The sequence below is a fragment of the Octodon degus genome, unplaced genomic scaffold (genome assembly GCF_000260255.1).
Source record: "Octodon degus isolate 3935 unplaced genomic scaffold, OctDeg1.0 scaffold00114, whole genome shotgun sequence".
Classification (NCBI taxonomy): Eukaryota; Metazoa; Chordata; class Mammalia; order Rodentia; family Octodontidae; genus Octodon; species Octodon degus.
This window is the reverse complement of record NW_004524690.1, coordinates 9,538,849-9,555,889: the sequence shown is the minus strand read 5'-3', so window position 1 is coordinate 9,555,889 and position 17,041 is coordinate 9,538,849. Positions and strand designations below refer to the sequence as shown.

The following is a 17,041-nucleotide window of genomic DNA, read 5'->3' as shown; positions in this document are numbered from 1 at the left end:
AGCAAGTCATGTAGCAAGCAGGCATGAATGTAGAACTGGACTTTATCAGGTAGCCATCCAATAGTAGTTGGATTAATGATTCTTCTGGCTCCCTCAAGGTGATGATCAATCTTAGATGCCAATCTTTTGAGAGGTCGGCATTTGTTTGATCTTTGGTCTTTAGGTCTGGCCCATGGCGGGAGTATCCATCCCTCCCAGAGTTGCAAGATATCTTGTCTTCTGTGGTATCTCCTTTGAGAGCCTGGCCCTGTCTGACTGCCTATAATATTTCTGTCTTACTCAGCTGCCTGGAACAATAGTGCACATTTTTTTCATATGAATTTTCCATTTTATATAAATATTTATTAATATTAATTATAAACTTAAATATTAAATAAGTGAGATATTTCCAGGCATAGTATTTTAATCTTCATAAAGAGTATATTCTTAAAATGTGACCTTTTTTAAATCCAGGAGTATACAAGTATATGGAGACATTTTAGAAATATAATAAATGACTACTAGCACTGTTTGGTTCTCTTAATAGCCAACCCCAGCACTTTTATCATCTGTGCAAGTGTAATCACACTAAAAGAGTAAATCGAATCTTGAGACCACATTTTATTTTATCTTATTTTTATTTATTTATTTATTTATTTGACCAAACTGAGGATTGAACTCTGGCCTTTGCGCTTGCCAGCCAGGAAAGCGCTTATTCTACTGAGCCATCTCCCCGGCCCCAAGACCACATTTTAAAAACTATTTTAAGAGATTCCTAAACAAAATTCAAAAAGAATCATATGTACAAAATTAGCCTTCTTGAGCATTTTAATTTTTTTAGTGTCTGTTTTTTTGAGATAGGGTCTCACAGTGTAGTTCAGGCTCACCTCAAATCCTCAGGACCATACACCATTGTGCTCAGCTGTGAAGGAAACTCAGTGTCTTAAAACATTAAATAAAAAAAGTAAAAAGATAGGAAGTTTTACTGATGCCAAAGAAAAACAGTGTATGAGAGTGAGGAAGTTTGGCAGCCCTGTAGTCCACTGTCTTGTTAGAAAAGCCCACCTAACAGTGGCTCAGTTAGATGAGGAAACTAGAGTGAATGAGGAGTGGGCCTAATAAAGGAAGAGTTTCCAAAATTCAGGAAAGCCATATATATATATTTTAAATTTATTTATTTGATACAGGATCTCATTACACAGTTCTGACTAGTAGTGATCCTCCTGTTTCAGCCTGCCCAGCACTGGCTTATAGGCATGTACCACCACACCCAGTTTTGGGGCAGCACAGCTTGCCTGGGGTTCCAGTGCTGGCATGGCAGGCAATACCAAGGATCGAACTCAAATCCTTGTGCTTGCCAGATAGGGGCTTAGGCTGCCAAGCTATCTCCCCACCCAAGGAAGGCTATATTTTAACAATATAGTTAAAATAATATTTCTAGGGAAAAGGTAGAAATATGGGTCAATGGTAAATTATGTAATTTGGTATAGATACAGGATGCAGGAGATCATAGGTCACGTGGATTTGTGGAAAAACAAACAAAGCAGGAGAAAGTAGTGTCTCATTTTTTTTGCAAAGTTGCTTTTGTTTTGTTTTATGATTTCTTTGATGATCAGTTCAAGGTCATGCAAGCCGCACACCTTGGTAGCAGAACTCAAGGAGATACTCAACTTGAGGGCACATGTGAGCATAGGACATCTTGAAAATAAATGTCTCCTTGTATTTGGCATGTAGACACTTAGGAAACTCAGAGTTCTTCACTTTTTGATCTTGTAAATACTGAGAGAGTGAACCTTGCCTTGAATATGTTTGTACCTTTTTCCTTCCCTATTCCAGTGTTCCTCAGGGGCTATTAGACTTATGCTTTCTACTGCACATTGTGTGTATTTTCCTAAATGACTTATGGAAAGACAAGGTGCTCTGCCATTGTTTGTAACAGTTTTCCAGCCTATTGCTTAAGATTGTCAGAAGAGAAAACCCCTTAGATGGGAATAGTAACATCTTTGCTGTCTTTTTCTTTAAGCAAGTGAGTGCCAAAGCTTTGTTGGATTTGAGGAGTCCAGGATACACTGACCTGCTCTGTTCACGTGAACTGTACTTGTATCTCTGGTGCTTCACTGCAGACCCTGAGGTTACCAAGTGCGCCTGCTCCAGAACCCAGAGGAAGCCTGCTGTTTCTTTCTGTTTGGGGTACAGGAAGACACTCCAGACCTGGCACAGACAGTCCACTCTTCAACTGTTGACTCCAGCCGGGATGTCTGAAAGGCCACAGATCCAGATAGAGGACAGCATGACAGAGCATGCCTATTGTGCAACACACCAGGAGCCACACGAGCTGTTCTGTGACGATGACCACATCCCACTGTGCAGCGAGTGCGCCCTGTCCCGGCAGCACGAGCATCACACAGTGCTCTGTGTGCTGGTGGCTGCTGAGAAGTACAGGGTGAGTGCTGCACAGTGGCAGCGTGCTGAGGCCAGCTCCTTTCCGATGGGTTGGGCAGATATTCTGACTCCAAAACTGTCCCCTTCATGCTTGCTGAGAAATGTCATAGTTAGTCAAAACTTTAGAGCTAAGAAAACATATAGTTTCATTCTAACCCTCTACTTAAGTTTAAAAATAAGAATCCATTATTCTAATTTATTTGGAATTCCATCATATATTTCTTTATAGAATTTATTCCAAGAAATATTGAAACCATTAAGGGAGAAAGTTGAAGTTGCTAAAAGTATATTGGCCGATGGGCAAGAAAGAATGATGATGATTCAGGTCAGTGCTGATCTTCATTTTTGGGGGAAAGTATCAATAACGTTAAATAAGAAATAATGTCTGGTAAACAAAGTTAAAAAGCAAAACCATATGCAATGTATTAATTATTGAAGTTGACCTACTGATCAGTTTCAAAACTGTCTCATTGCTATTTGTTTCTCAATAAAATTAATTTTAAAAAAAGAGCAAAACCAGAAAACAATATCTGAAAGCCATGGGATATAAGAAGCTAATATGCTAAAAAGCCCTTAAAAATCTCCTAGAATACTGGGCTTGGTGACACATGCCTATAGTCCCAGTTTCTGGGAGGCTGAAACAAGAGGATTACTAGGAATTTGAGGTCAGCCTTGGCTACATAGTGAAGTCAAAGCCAGCCTAAACTGCATAACAAGAACCTGCCTAAAAAAAAAAGAAAAAAAGGTTGATTAGGAATAAACTGGAAATTCATTAGAAAAATGATCAAAGACTTAAATTTCGAGAAAAGAAAATACAAATCCCCCCTTTTCTCTGTTTTGTTTTTCTTCTGTGTTTTCTCTTTCTCGTTTTTTGTTTTTTGTTTTTATTTTTGTTTTGTTTTTTGTATTTTAGGACAGGGTCTACAGGGTATTCAGGGTCTCACTGCATAGATCGGACTCATAGTGACCTTACAGCTTCCCAGGTGCTGGGATTACATGTTGGCATCACCATGCCCAGTCTCAATGGCCATCTCAGTGTGCCCTGGGGGCGAGGCTGACACTGCAGGCCTGGGGATTGAACTCCCGGCCCCTCCATCTGCCTAAACAGGCGCTTTAATCTGCTGAGCTATTTGGCCAGCCCTGTTTCGTTTATTTTTGTAGGTATGCTTTGAACATACAAAGATATTTTTGATTTTGTTCATAGTAAGACCAAGTGGAAATTGTACTAAATAGTGATATGGCATTTGCAGGTCTTCTGGGCAAAGATTAAAAAGATTCAATACCATTGTTTATAAGAGTAACAGAGGAAAATGAGCACTTCAGATATTTTTGGTGGTTGTATAAATTGTGAAACCCTAGCAGGCAGTTTAAGAACTGCTATCCAAGCTGGGCGTGGTGGTGCATTTGTGTAATCACAGCACTTAGGAAGCTGAGGCAGGAGGCTCATTACATGTTTGAGACTATCCTGGGCTACAAAGTGAACTCAAGGCCAGCCTAAGCTAGTCTCTTTTTGAACTCAAAAAGACAAAAAAAACCCACTGCTGTTCAAATTGAAGGCTCCCCATCTGTTTTGTTCTTGTCATTTCTAATTAACCCCACTCTGTCCCAGGAATTCCATGTTCTATGTCTTTTTTCTCAACTTTTAGAGAATACACGTGTTCATTCAGAGGCAGTAAAGGAGAACGGTTACCTAGATGTATAACAGTTTCTCAGTTGATCCCCAGTTTTTCAACCCCAAACACAAATATTGATGCCCTCTTCTTTACCAGGGAACATGCAGGGTTCTGGGTATTTTGGCGTTGAAAAACAATTTGTCTTCTTGAAACTGACATGTGGACATACTATAAGCTACCTGTGTAACATTTTACATGTAATTACTAAAAGGAGGTAAAGAATTATATCATATAGGAGTTTTCTAGGCAGAGGGAATCAAAAATACAAAGTCATACATACTGCTGAGGCTGGGCATGGTGGAGGCTGTAGGTGATAAGGTGGGAGGTAAAAGCCCTAGTAACATTAGACAGTTAATTTTAAATAAAATAAGGAAGTCACTAGAAGGTATTGAACAAAAGAATAATAGAATGTAACTGGTACAGAAAAAATACTCTCACTGCCAGAGTGAGAAGGTTTTAAGAGGCTAAAAGCAAATTAGAAAGAAACTTGTGGTACTTGGGACCAGGTTGTGGTAAACTGGCAGTGTAGAAGGTTAGCAGTGGTTGGATTCTTAAAATTGTATTCCTTTGAGTGTCGTAGGTTGAATCAAATGTCTCCAATGGCTGCTTGCAAATTTATATCTCACCTATATTTTCAAATGGAAACCTTTCAATCCATTTCCCACTTGGCTGTCTTCTTGAATGTCTAACTGACCAATCAAATTTATCATGTCCAAAACTGAGTTACTGATATCTTGTCTCTCTCTGGAGCCTAGACGTCCCATCGTTTCTGTTCCTATATTTTGGTAACTCCATTCTTCCTGGGCACTTAGTCTAAAAGCTGTGGTGTCTCCCATCCTGAATCCATTTTTCTTATCCTACCATCTAAGGTGTCAGCAGATTTCATGAGCATCGCTTTATAATTTCAAGTCTGTGCTGCTGTCTTGGCAAATCCTAAGATTTTCCTTGTCTTTTGGGTTTATGCTTTTTATTCTTTCTTCTGTACTTTTATTCCTTTGTCTTACATTGTGGTTAGAGATGGAAGTAGGATTTGTAATTGTGGTCTGTCTTTTGTATTTAATCTAAAATTGACTATGTTTCTATTTGAGAAAGGAAGAAGAGCAGAATTTTAAAGAGGTAATTGAGTCTGAATTTAGGATGAGGTTCCGGCTGTTGAGAGAAGAGAATGAGATGAACCTTCTGAGACTCCAAGGATGTAAATTTGACTTAAACTTGAGAAAAACTAATCAAGATCAACTGATGAGATTTGCCACAGAGCTAGAGGAAGAGTCCCAGGAAATTCTACAGGTGAGATATTGAACACAACGTCTCTATAGCATTTGGAAATTAGAGGAAGAAGAGGTGAACATTATGTCAAATCCAGAATATGACATCAGGTAACAACTACAGATTTATGAAATGTGTGTGTGTGCTCACTTAACAGTTGTTTCTATGAACTTACACCCCCACACATGTGGACGCATGGATGATGTAGAATACACCTGTAAGTTTATTTGTATGCTTACATTACTGCATTAGACTGCAGATACCCTTACATCCCTATGACAGTTCACACGGGCAGGAAAGCATGGTAAAACTGAGTTTCCGTGTAGCGCCAAGGTGTACAGCTAACATCTGAACCCAGGTAGATGGGGTTCTTACCTGAATGCTGAGTGGCTGTGGACCTGTTACTTAATCTCTTACATAGTTTCTTTAGTTGTCCTTAGTTTTCATGATCTAATCTACAGAAAACTCCCTAAATACTGTCTTGTACATTTTAAGCAATCACTTAGCAGACATTATGATTGTTGTTGTAACATCTGTTGATAGTAAAAGATTAAATACAACCTATGTCTGTCACTGAGTATCTTTGAAAGAATAAGAACTTAGGTGGGTGTGGTGGCACACAACTGTAATCCTGGCCCTCTGGGACACAGACAGGGGGGAGATGGCAAGCCAAAGCACAGCCTGGGTAACTGAGTGGCTACGTGAGCTCTGGCATCAAAAATAACAGAAAAAGGGGGTGGATGGAGGTGGATCTCAGTGCAGAAGTCCTAGGGGCAATCTTTAGTACTGCAAAACCAAACAAAACAAAGCCAACCAAAAAAGGCAACTAGTATCAGTGGCTTAATTATTTTTCTTATTTACTGACTTAATTTAGTCTTAATTATAGTAATATTAATTGATTTTATTTTTAATGAAGGGAATAGTAAACTCTCTAACCATAGTACCTGGCAGAAAGTGTGTGACAAAGTTTAAGGGCACATTATTAATCAGAGGAAACAGACTACAGGAACGTACCTTAAATTAAACATCTCAGGTATCAAAGAGTGACCTTTTGAAAGGTGTCTCACTTGACACTGAAGAACATCCTGACCTTACCCAATTAGGTCTGACTTTGGGGTTGCAAACAGGAAACCTGGAGTTTTGTTGGTTTGGTTTTGGCTTTTCGATACAAGATCTTGTTGTATTGCATGGGCTGACCTTGAATTTGTGGCAGTCCTGATGCCTCAGCCTCCCCAGCGCTGGGATTATAGGCATGTTCCACCACACCCAGCAGGAGGCAGGCTTTAGAGACATGGTTGATTACCAAAGAAAGGTGCTGGTAGTCCAGTAGTAACAGAGATTCTTCTGTAGAGACTGGACTCCTTGGGGCGAGAGAACATGAGAAACCTGAAGGAGAGTGAAGCCAAGGTTTCAGAACAGCTCTGCAGCCTGCAAGAGCTCACGACAGAGCTGGAGGAGAAGTGTGGGCATCCTGCCACAGCCTTGCTCCAGGTAAGACTGTGCATACGTCCTCCTTACAGGGAAGAAACAAGAAGTGGAAAGTTCGAGTTACTGAGAGAGTCCAATTCCCTCCACTGTTGGTTCTCAGCACTCATCACACTGTTGACAGTGATGTAAAGGAGGGCAGCCATTATGAAAGCAGAATAGTTTCCGCAAAAAGGTAAAAACACAACTATCCTAAGAACCAGAATCCTACTGTGGTATATTTAGAGGAAATTATGATCGGTATGTCAAAGTGACACCTTCACCTCCATGTTTATTGCAGCACCATTCATAATGGCCATGAGGTAAAACAACCTAAGTGTCCATCTGTTGGTGAGAGGATAAACAAAATGTGTTTCATATTCTTTTTTAAGTTGGCCAATTTTTTATTCTCTTGTTATCTGAAAGAAACTTCCACTGTCTTAAGAAAAATTACTCAGCTTTTCTGAACTTTTCTTTTGTGTGATTTTATTTTAGAGATAAAGGATAAACGTAACAATGAAACCCAGTTTCAAAACAGGTAGATAAGACAGTTACAACAGTTACAACAGTTGGTACATGGTGAATTGTGTTATTAGTAGTTATTCAGAGTAGATATAGGCATGCTCTCTTATCTATACAATATTAGTGCAGAAATTTCTTTTTAATGAACTAAGAGAAACTAGCTACATAACTCTCTTGTGTATACATACCTTTTTTCCTTTTCCGTTCTTTCTTTTCCTCTTTTCCTGTCAATTTGTCCTTTCCTTTAAGCAGTTTCATCCAAATTCACCATATCTATTGTACACTTCTGGTCTTATTTACTTTTCCATTTTCTCACGTTAGTGAGGCAATATGAGGTCCATACATGTAGGCATGATTTATTTCACTTGTGAGCATGGTCTTGAGTTACATCCACTTACCTATAAAGACTTTTTTTCTTACTTTATTTTTTTCATTTATATATTTGGTACAGGGACTCACTACGCAGATCAGACTCATGGTGGTCCTGTTTTCAGCCTCCCCAGTGCTGGGATCACAGGCATGAGTCATCACGCCTAGACTCTGTCATGGGCTCAGCGTGCCCTGGGGTGGGGCCCACACTGGCGTGGCAGGCAGGCACTTAGTCCACTGAACTATCTCACTGACCCTAAAGACTTCATTTTATCCTTCTTTTGACTGAGCAGTAGGTTTCATATTCTTGAGGGGATACAATTTGGTTATGAAAAATGAAATATCATTTCAACAATTATTATGTTAAGTGACCTAAGTGAGGGACAGGAGCCACACATCTCACTCCTATATGCATGTGTAGAAGTGATTGCCAAAGGCTGGTGAAAATAAGGGGGAAAAAGGAATGAGGGGTGTGAACACTGGGCACTAAGTTCTTGATAGACAAGACCCAGAATTTCCGGTGTTCGGTGGCCTGGCGTGGTGAGTGTAGATGGCATAATATGCTATGCACTGCATTTCAGAAAGGTACAAGAAAGGATTTTTGAATGTTCCTACCATAAAGAAGTTAATTTTTAAAATTTTTATTTTGAGAGAGGGCCAAACTTGAATTTGTGATTCTCTTCTTTATCTTCCCAAGCAGCTGGAATTGTAGGCCTTTGCCATCATATCCAGCCAAGAAGAGATAAATTTTTAAGGAAATATGTACATTTATTCTAATTTAAATAGTACACATTCCTTATGTGTATTAAAATATCTTGATACCTTATATAAAATGTTTCTGTCTAACATGCCTGTTAAAAATTCTTAAATATAAAATATTATGAATCATAAAATCATGATATGCTGGTTAGCTGCTTCATGATGAAATCTGTCACCTTAACATTATCAAGCAAGAGTAATTTGAATTGAGATACACTTCCATAGGATGAATAATTTGTTAAAGTGTGATGCATCCGTACAGTAGGATTTCTACAGCCACAAGAAGGACCACAACAGCTCACAGCCACTAAATTAGTATCCTTAAGATATCATTAAGTGAAAAAAGTTCAGAACTACTTTTTGTTTGGAGAATAGGTATACGTGTATATGTATATTTAGTACTTGTTAACGTTCACAGACCTTGGGTAAATAAAAAGCACATACCTGGTCATCAGGGGCATCCTTGGGAAACAAGAATGAGATGAGTGAGACTAGTTTGTGTAGTGCTTGCTGTGGTTGGAGTGATGTATGTGTATATACTTATAGAGGGACCTGGGTGGTGCTCTTGGGAATGGAATCAGTGCACCTATAAACAGGCCTCAGAGAGACTCCTTGCCTCTTTCACCACATAAGTTTTGAGTGGGATGAAAGCTATTGCTTGGGAGCCCTCCAGCTTCCAGTTCTGCCAGTGTCTTAATTTAGAAATTCCCAGTGTGTAAACTGAAAGAAATACATCTTCATGATATATAAGCTATACAGTCTGAGATTTTGTTACACCTACTAAGTAGTATATAATTAAAAGTCTTTTCATTAATATACATTCTGTTTTTCAAAAAATAAAATACTAATTTTAAAAACTACTTGTATTCCTCTTCCAGGTCCACATGTGCTGTAAGAGTATACTCACCTTAACAGTCTTTGTTGATATGTGTGTATGCTTGTATACTTGCATGTGTGAATAAATTTAAACATTTTAGAATTTTAATTAATTAAAAATAAAAGTTTTGGAGCTGAGTATGGTGGCACATACCTATAATCCCAGAATTCAGGAGGCTGAGGCAGGAGAATTATTAGGAGTTAAAGACCAGCCTGGATTACAAAATGAGCTCAAGGCCAGCCTGAAGTGCATAGTGATACCCTGTCTCAAAAAGAAGGAAAGGGGGGAAAAAGTTTGAAACCGCAAATTAAAAAAAATAAAATTGTATTTTTTTTCTTGCTACCTGTTTGTGGCACAGTATGGTTATGTGCCTGCTGGGCAGGCGGTGCATGGACTCGGCGCGACCTACCTCCCTCTCCGGCCACTTCCTCCTTTTCTCTCTACCTCCTGATCCCCTTTTTCAAAAATAGTCTCACCACATTTTCCACTGTCTTTTTTTTTTTTTTTTTCCTTTTTTACTGTGTGTGATTAGGTGTTGCTTTTTTCTTCTTGAAGAAAAAAATTCAAAGCAAAGATAATAGGAGGGAAACAATGATTGATATATTACATATTGTAATTTTTAAATTATTCAACATATAAGATATAGGCATTTAATTGTACAAGATACAAACTTTCTTATTTTGCTTTCTGATATTAAAAACCATGAAATATTTAAGCTTTCATGTGTGATTTATTTAACTGAACCTTATGGTCTTAAAATGTATCTAAGTGATTCAAATTTATCATTCTTTATTGTACAGTAGAGCTCTAGTGTTAATTAAAATTAATTAACAATTTTAGTTTGTTAAGTAATCGCTATAACACATTCCATATTTGTTACAAGCTTATTCCCATCAACAATGTAGATGTGCACTTCTTTTCTCCACAACTACACTGGTATTTTTATTTATTTATTTATTTATTTATTTATTTATTTATTCTTGGTGGTACCAGGGATCAAACTGATGACCTTGCGCTTACCAGGCAAGCACTTTTCCACTGATCTATCTCCCCTGCCCAATATTATTTTTTGATTTGTTGATGATAGCAATTCTTTCTAGAGTAAGGTGAAGTCTCAGTTTTGTTTTAATTTCTTATTATCGAAAGCTAGAGATACGAAACATTTTTATGTATTGGTCATTTTGGTCATTTGTACTTCTGAGATGTTTTTATTCATTTCAACTACCCATTTTTTATTTGATCTTTTATTTTGCCAGGTCTGATTTGTTGTTGTTGTTTTTTCTTAGTTATTTATATGTTCTAGATATAGAATAGTTGACAAAACTTTTCCCCATTCTATAGATTATCTCTTCCCCATTAGTTGTTTTCTTTGCTGTGCAGAAATTTTAAATTTGATATCATCCTCTTTGTTGATTCTTGGCACTATTTCTTGTACAACTGAGGCTCTATTCAGAAAACCCTGGTCCACCCCTATGTCATTAAGGGGTGCTTTATCTCCCAGCACATTAACTGTATCTGTTGTAATATTTAGATCTTTGATCCATTTTTATTTTAGTTTAGTACATGGTGAGAGATACTGGGTTAGATACACTTTTCTTCATGCATGTAGCTAATTTTCATAGCACCATTTGTTAAAGAGGTCACCTTTTCTCCAACATAAATTTTTGGCCCTTCTGTTAAAGACCAGATGGCGAAAGACCTGGGCCGCATCAGTCTCCTCCATTCTGTTCCATTGAGCCATTCCTGGTGTTAAGCCAGTACCGTGCCAGTTTATCTCTACTTGTGCAATATAAATCAAAATCAGGACTGCGGTGCCTCCTGCTTTGCTCTTGTTACCGAGCATTGCTTGTGCTCTTCTGGGTTTCTGGTTCCATATGAATTTTAGGGTTGCTTTCTATTGCTGGTTCCCTGAGGAATGCTGCTGGTAGTTCCACTGGGGTTGCATTAAAGCTGCATTATCTTTTCATTTAGCAATTCTGAAACAATTCAATTATACTATCTCACATATTATACTAATAACAGTTATTATGTTGTGATACCCAAACTTATAAAAATAATTGAATCCATAAAAAATTATTTTGAAGTCATTTGATCACTAATGTTTTAAAAAGCACATCTATTTATTTATAGATATTGGGAGATATCAAATTGCTGTGCTGTTTTGACTTTGTTGAGTATATAATTTTACATTCCATTTCATGTAAATAAAATAATAAACTTAAAAAAAAAAAAAAAAGCTACATTATCCGTTTTGGAAGTGTGGCCATTTGGACGAGATTGGTTCTTCCCGTCCAGGAACAAGGATATCTTTCCCTTTGCTGATGTCTTCAGTCTTTCTCAGAGTACTACAGTTTTGTTGTGGAGGTCTTTTAGTTCCATCATGGGGTTAACTTCTCATATTTAATTTCCCTTTATGCTGTTGTCAATGATGCTGTTTTCTTAATTTAATTCTAAATGAATTTGTCACTGGTGTACAAGGACCTCATTTTTGTCTGTTGGTTTTGTCTGTTGATTTTGTATGTTGATACATTGCTGAAAGTATTTATTTCAGGAATATTTGGGTGATTGTGTGTGTGTGTGTGTGTGTGTGTGTGTGTGTGTGTGTGTCTTCTGTTATGGATCAGATCATCTGCAACAATGAATTTCCTCAGTTTTTGTGTTTTGGGAAATGTGTTGATTTTCTGGATACAATTTTTTTGTTGCGTATAGTTGGCAGTTTTTCCTTTAGCACAGTGGATATTTCAACCTACACTCTCCTAACTGTAGGGTTTCTGTAGAGAAGTCTTCTAGCATAATGAAACACTTACTCAACTTGGTTCATTTTTTCTTACTGATTTTATGTAGCATTCTATTTTCTCTGACCTTTGAGAATTTGATTGTAATGTGTCATGAAATTTTCATATGTGGGCTGGATTGTATGTGACCTCTGATTTTCTCATACCTGAGTTTTAAATTTTTTCTTCAACAGTTGAAAAGTTTTCTGTTTCTTTCAACAACCTTTCTATACCTCTTTGATACAAAGAATTAGGGATTTCTTCTCATGATGCTCCTTCCACCCCATATTTGTAACTCATTCTTATTCCTTCATTTCTATCTGTATTGTCTTTGAGCTCACTGTTCATTTCTCTTGCTGATCAGTTCTGTGGTTGATGCTTTCTACCTGTGTGTTTAACTTGCTTCATATTTTTCCCTTCCAGGATCACAGTTAGACTTTGTTTTGTATTTCAAGCTTGTGTTAAAATTTTTCAATGAATTAGGAGACTCTTTCTCCTTGTTCTTGCAGTTCACTGAGTTCTCTTAAAACAGCTTCAGATTCCTTGCCTGGCAAACCTTTTATTTACATGTCTTTAGAATAATTTGCTGGCATTTTGTTTTATATTTGTTGAGGCCCTATTTCCCTGGTTATTTTCATTTTGTGTAACTTGCATCCCTATCTGTGCATTCACATGGTTGGTATTTATTCCTTTTCACAATCTGGGCTTGACAGTATTCTGTTTTTCAGTGACTTGTTTCAAAATCCAGTGAACCTATGTGCATGTTCTTTTGTAGCTTTAGAAGAGCTCCGATTGGCTGTTCATTTGGTAGTGTCCACCTGGAGGAGCTCATGGGAGTCACAGACAGGATCCGAGCTGTGTAGGACCGTCTTGCACAAGACTTGGGTCACTGGGGCTGGCCAGTGTCCACCCTGCCCACTCTTTGGAGTGGAGAAATTGTGAGAAGATTTTCTGCCCTTGGTGTGACTGGTGGCGTGTGAGGATCGCTACTGTGGTTGAGAGAACAGTTCTGTCCACTATCCAATCATCATTCCACTCACCTTTACTATCCACAGGAGGTCCACAGCCTCCTTTCTTACTTTCTTTAGTTCATGTGAAGGTATGCTTGTGCTTAGATTGTTGCTCAAAATTACGTTTCTGTGGGGAATTGACACCAGGGAACCCTGCTGCGTCCTGTTACTCCCTTTGTTTCTGTGCTTTTGCCAAATTTGAAGATTCTGTGGGATGCTGGTGAGTTAGTGTAAAATTGCCAAGCTACGGTATTTTCAAATCACATGTTTTAGGCAAAAGACAGAAGAAAAGTGGGGTTGTCTTTGCTCATGTGCTGCTTCTCTGTTGAACCTGACTTTGAATTTGTGTGTCATTCATAGCAGGAGAGCTTAGACTATGATTCTCCAATTAACAGAGATTAGCTGTTCTAATCTCTCAGACCTGAGGATGTAAAGTCCTACAGACTCCAAGTTACAGTGTAACAGCTTTACATGTGAGCAGTACAAGTGAAGGACTAGACTAAGGTTTAATGAAACTCATCTCTGATTTAGGCAGTGATTGACTTAAATGATCAGTTCTTTTGCTTATCTCTTTACCAGAGGAAAAGGAAAAATCCAGTGGGTATCTGTGGGGATTCTGTGGTTAGCATATGATAAAATATTTCCACATATCTCCAAGGAAAAATGAGCTCTTGTTAGAGAATAAAAAAGAAGAAAATTGAATGAGAAGCTATAAGTAATATCAAGATGATTCAGGCAGTAGAACAAGAGCGCCAAAGAAAATAATGAATTGAATAGTATACTGGACAGATCACATTACAAAATTATTTCATTGTAGTTCATTAGTTTTGGTTGTGGTTGTTATTGGTGGTGGTGGAGGTGGTGGTGGTGGTGGTGGTGGGTGGTTTTGTTTCTTGGTTTTGTCTTTTTGAGAAAGGGTTTCTGTGTGGAGCTCAGGCTGGCCTTGAGCTCACTTTGTAGCCCAGGATGGACTGAAACTTGGCACTGATCCTCCTGCCTTGGCCTCCTGAGTGCTGAGTACAGGTGTGTGCCCCCCACCCCCAGCAATTGTAGTTAATTGGAAAACAGGTCAATGGAAAATTCTTACATCGAAGCATACAAGAAAAAAAATTAAGATAAGAAGGTAAGAAATTATTTAAAATATGTTTTATATTCTTAATATTGGAATTAAAAAGCAGAAGGCAAACAGAATATAGGTAATGTTCACAGAACTATTTGTTAGTATTTCTTTAAATGGGAGAAAATATTTCAACCCACTATTTTAATACTTCTCAGAGACAGTTACATTTTTTTCTCATTTTATTCAGATTTTGATTTTTTTCTTCTGTGTCTTCAAACCTTCAGCTGATGTTGTGCAAGAAATGTTTCATTTTGAAGGGCCAGTGAGATAGCTCAGTGGACTACACACCTCCTTCGGCCAGTGCAAGGACCATAGTCAATCCCTGGTCCTGCTTGCTGTGCCAGCCCCCACCCCCTCCCCAGGGTGAACAGAACCAAGAGGAGTCTGGGCATGGTGGTACACACCTGTACCCAGCGCTGGGGAGGCTGCAAACAGGAGGATCACTGCAAGTCCAAGCTGCATAGTGAGACCCTGAACCAAACACATAAAATGGAAAGAAAAAAGTTTTATTTTGGGATTATGTCTTGCATGCAGGAGCTTCTATTTGATTGCGTGATACAACTTGGTTTGCTTTATTTATAGTGAGAGTATCTTTAGATCTTGTCTGTATATAGTGAAGATTTGTCTTAAATCTCTTGAGTCAGTCGCATTTATTCTAACTTTTCTGTTAGGTCTTTGGGAATATAGGTAGGTAGGTAGGTAGTTATTCTTGTCATCTGCAAAGACATTATTTTGTTACTTTTTGGTTTGCATGGGTTTTTGGTTTTATTTGCTTAATTTTATGTTTTTAGCCTAATTGCACAGGCTAAGATTTCCAGTACTGTGGTGAATGGAGATGAAACAAGTGGATATCCTTGCTTTGTTCTTGATTACAAATAAGGAGTTTGAGGTTTTTGCGACTGAGTAATGATATTAACTGAATTTTTTCATAAAAGTGTCACATTTACATTGAGGACACTTCCTTCCACGCACAGTTGCATGAGAGTTTTTATCAAGAAAATAGGCTGAATTTTGCCCGATGCTTTTTCTGTATCTATCAACTAGATCATGTGATTTTTATCCTTTGTTCTGTTACTGTGCTGTATCACATGGTTTGATGTCCTGAAGATGAACATGTTTGCATCCCCAAAGTAATTCTTACTGAGTCATGGTGTATGATCCATTTAATGGGCTACTGAATAAGTTTCCTAGCATCTTACTGAGAATTTTTCCATCTTGGTTCATTTGTGATATATAGTATGTTATTAAAATATAGGGAATCTTTAAATTGTTTTTAAAACTTGTTTAAAACACTCATACATCTGAAAAAGTAAATAAATCTGAAAGGTACAATAGATATTGTGAAAGGGAAAGAAACTACTCAAAACAAAGAACAAATGGAGTGAGCGAGAAGACCCAGGCCGCAGGATCCTGAGCGCAGGCCCAGCGAGTGAGTGAGACGACCAGGGCCGCGGGATGCTGAACAGACCCAGAGCGCAGGCCCGGGCAAGTGAGTGAGAGGACCCAGGTCGCGGGATCCTGAACAGACCCAGAGCACAGGCCCAGTGAGTGAGTGAGACGACCCAGGGCCCACTGGATCCTCATTCGACCCAGCCTGCAGGCCCAGCAGGGAACCCTTCAGCAGAACTCCCTGCAAAGAGACTAGAAGCAAGACCTACCCAGCTGATTCAGGAGCAAAATATCTTGCCAGAGAGACACAAAGGGTTCAACTCTAAGGCCTGCAGCAGAAAGAAGTGGCGCACACAGCCAGAACCAAACAACACCCACCTGGAGGAATCTGAACTTCATAGATCCGGACCTGGTGCTACGGTAATAACTCTATCTAAGCTCTACACCAAAGATGAGAAGACAGTTGTGTTAGTTGATACATTGTGTCAACTTGGCTGAATCAGCTCTGGCAGTATGGGGGCCTCGCCCTTCAGGTGGGCAGGGCCCAGGAATTGAGAAAGGCAGGAAGCCGCCCTGCCTGGTTTCCTGCTGCCCCGCCCTGCTTCCATGGAGAAGTCTCAGTCTTCGAAGGAGCTTGATCTCAGCAGCCGCGCCACTTTGGAGGAGCTCCGGATCTTCACTGTGGAGCGCTGGTCTTCGCAGTCAGCGCAGAGGGAAGAGAGAGGCTTGATGGACGCTGCTGTGGCTGCTGCTCCTCCTCTGCTCTTCATTGTTTTCTGCTGCATGAACTACTGTTGTTTGCCTTGCAGCCAGCGGAATATGGACTGAACCCTCCAGTAACAGTGAGTTTAATAAACCTTTCCTTCCTTCATTTTGTGTGTCGGGTATTTGTCCCAGCAAGGAGTAAAAAGTAACTAAGACAACAGTGGTAGACAAAATGACAAAGAGAAGGAACAAAATGCAGTCACAGGCCCCGAGTCCACCCAGTACAAATGCAGAAGACACTAGCACTGAGGAAACTGGAAATCACACGCCAGATATCTCTGAAATGATAGCGTTGACAGTAAAGAATCAACTGCAGAAAGGTATAGAAGAAATCAGATCAGAAATAATTTCAGAACTAAAAAAATGTGGTAACTATAATCAAAGAAGTACTAAGTGCTTCTAAAGAATACATGATAAAAAAATAGAGGAGAATATAAAAATGATGGAACCCCTGAATTAACAATTTAGGAAAGAAGTAGAATCTATGAAACAGATTCAAAGTGATATACAGGAAATTAAAACCTCAATAACATGCTGGCAAAACCGTTTGCGTGTTAGTGAAAATAGACTTTCTGACCTGAAAGACACCATTGCAGCTAGTGAAAAAGTAAGAAAAGATCTCTTTAAAACAA

General features: G+C 38.8%; 1 protein-coding gene across 1 annotated transcript in view; it reads left to right on the top strand.

Moving 5' to 3' along the window:
• Window positions 1-2,233: 2,233 nt before the first annotated feature.
• Triml2 (tripartite motif family like 2) overlaps window positions 2,234-17,041 on the top strand; it is a 23,476-nt gene continuing 8,668 nt past the window's right edge. Inside the window, exons 1-4 of the mRNA XM_004639813.1 lie at window positions 2,234-2,422; window positions 2,651-2,746; window positions 5,187-5,381; window positions 6,711-6,851. Coding sequence (XP_004639870.1) covers window positions 2,234-2,422; window positions 2,651-2,746; window positions 5,187-5,381; window positions 6,711-6,851 — 621 coding nt within the window. The remainder of the gene's footprint in view (window positions 2,423-2,650; window positions 2,747-5,186; window positions 5,382-6,710; window positions 6,852-17,041) is intronic.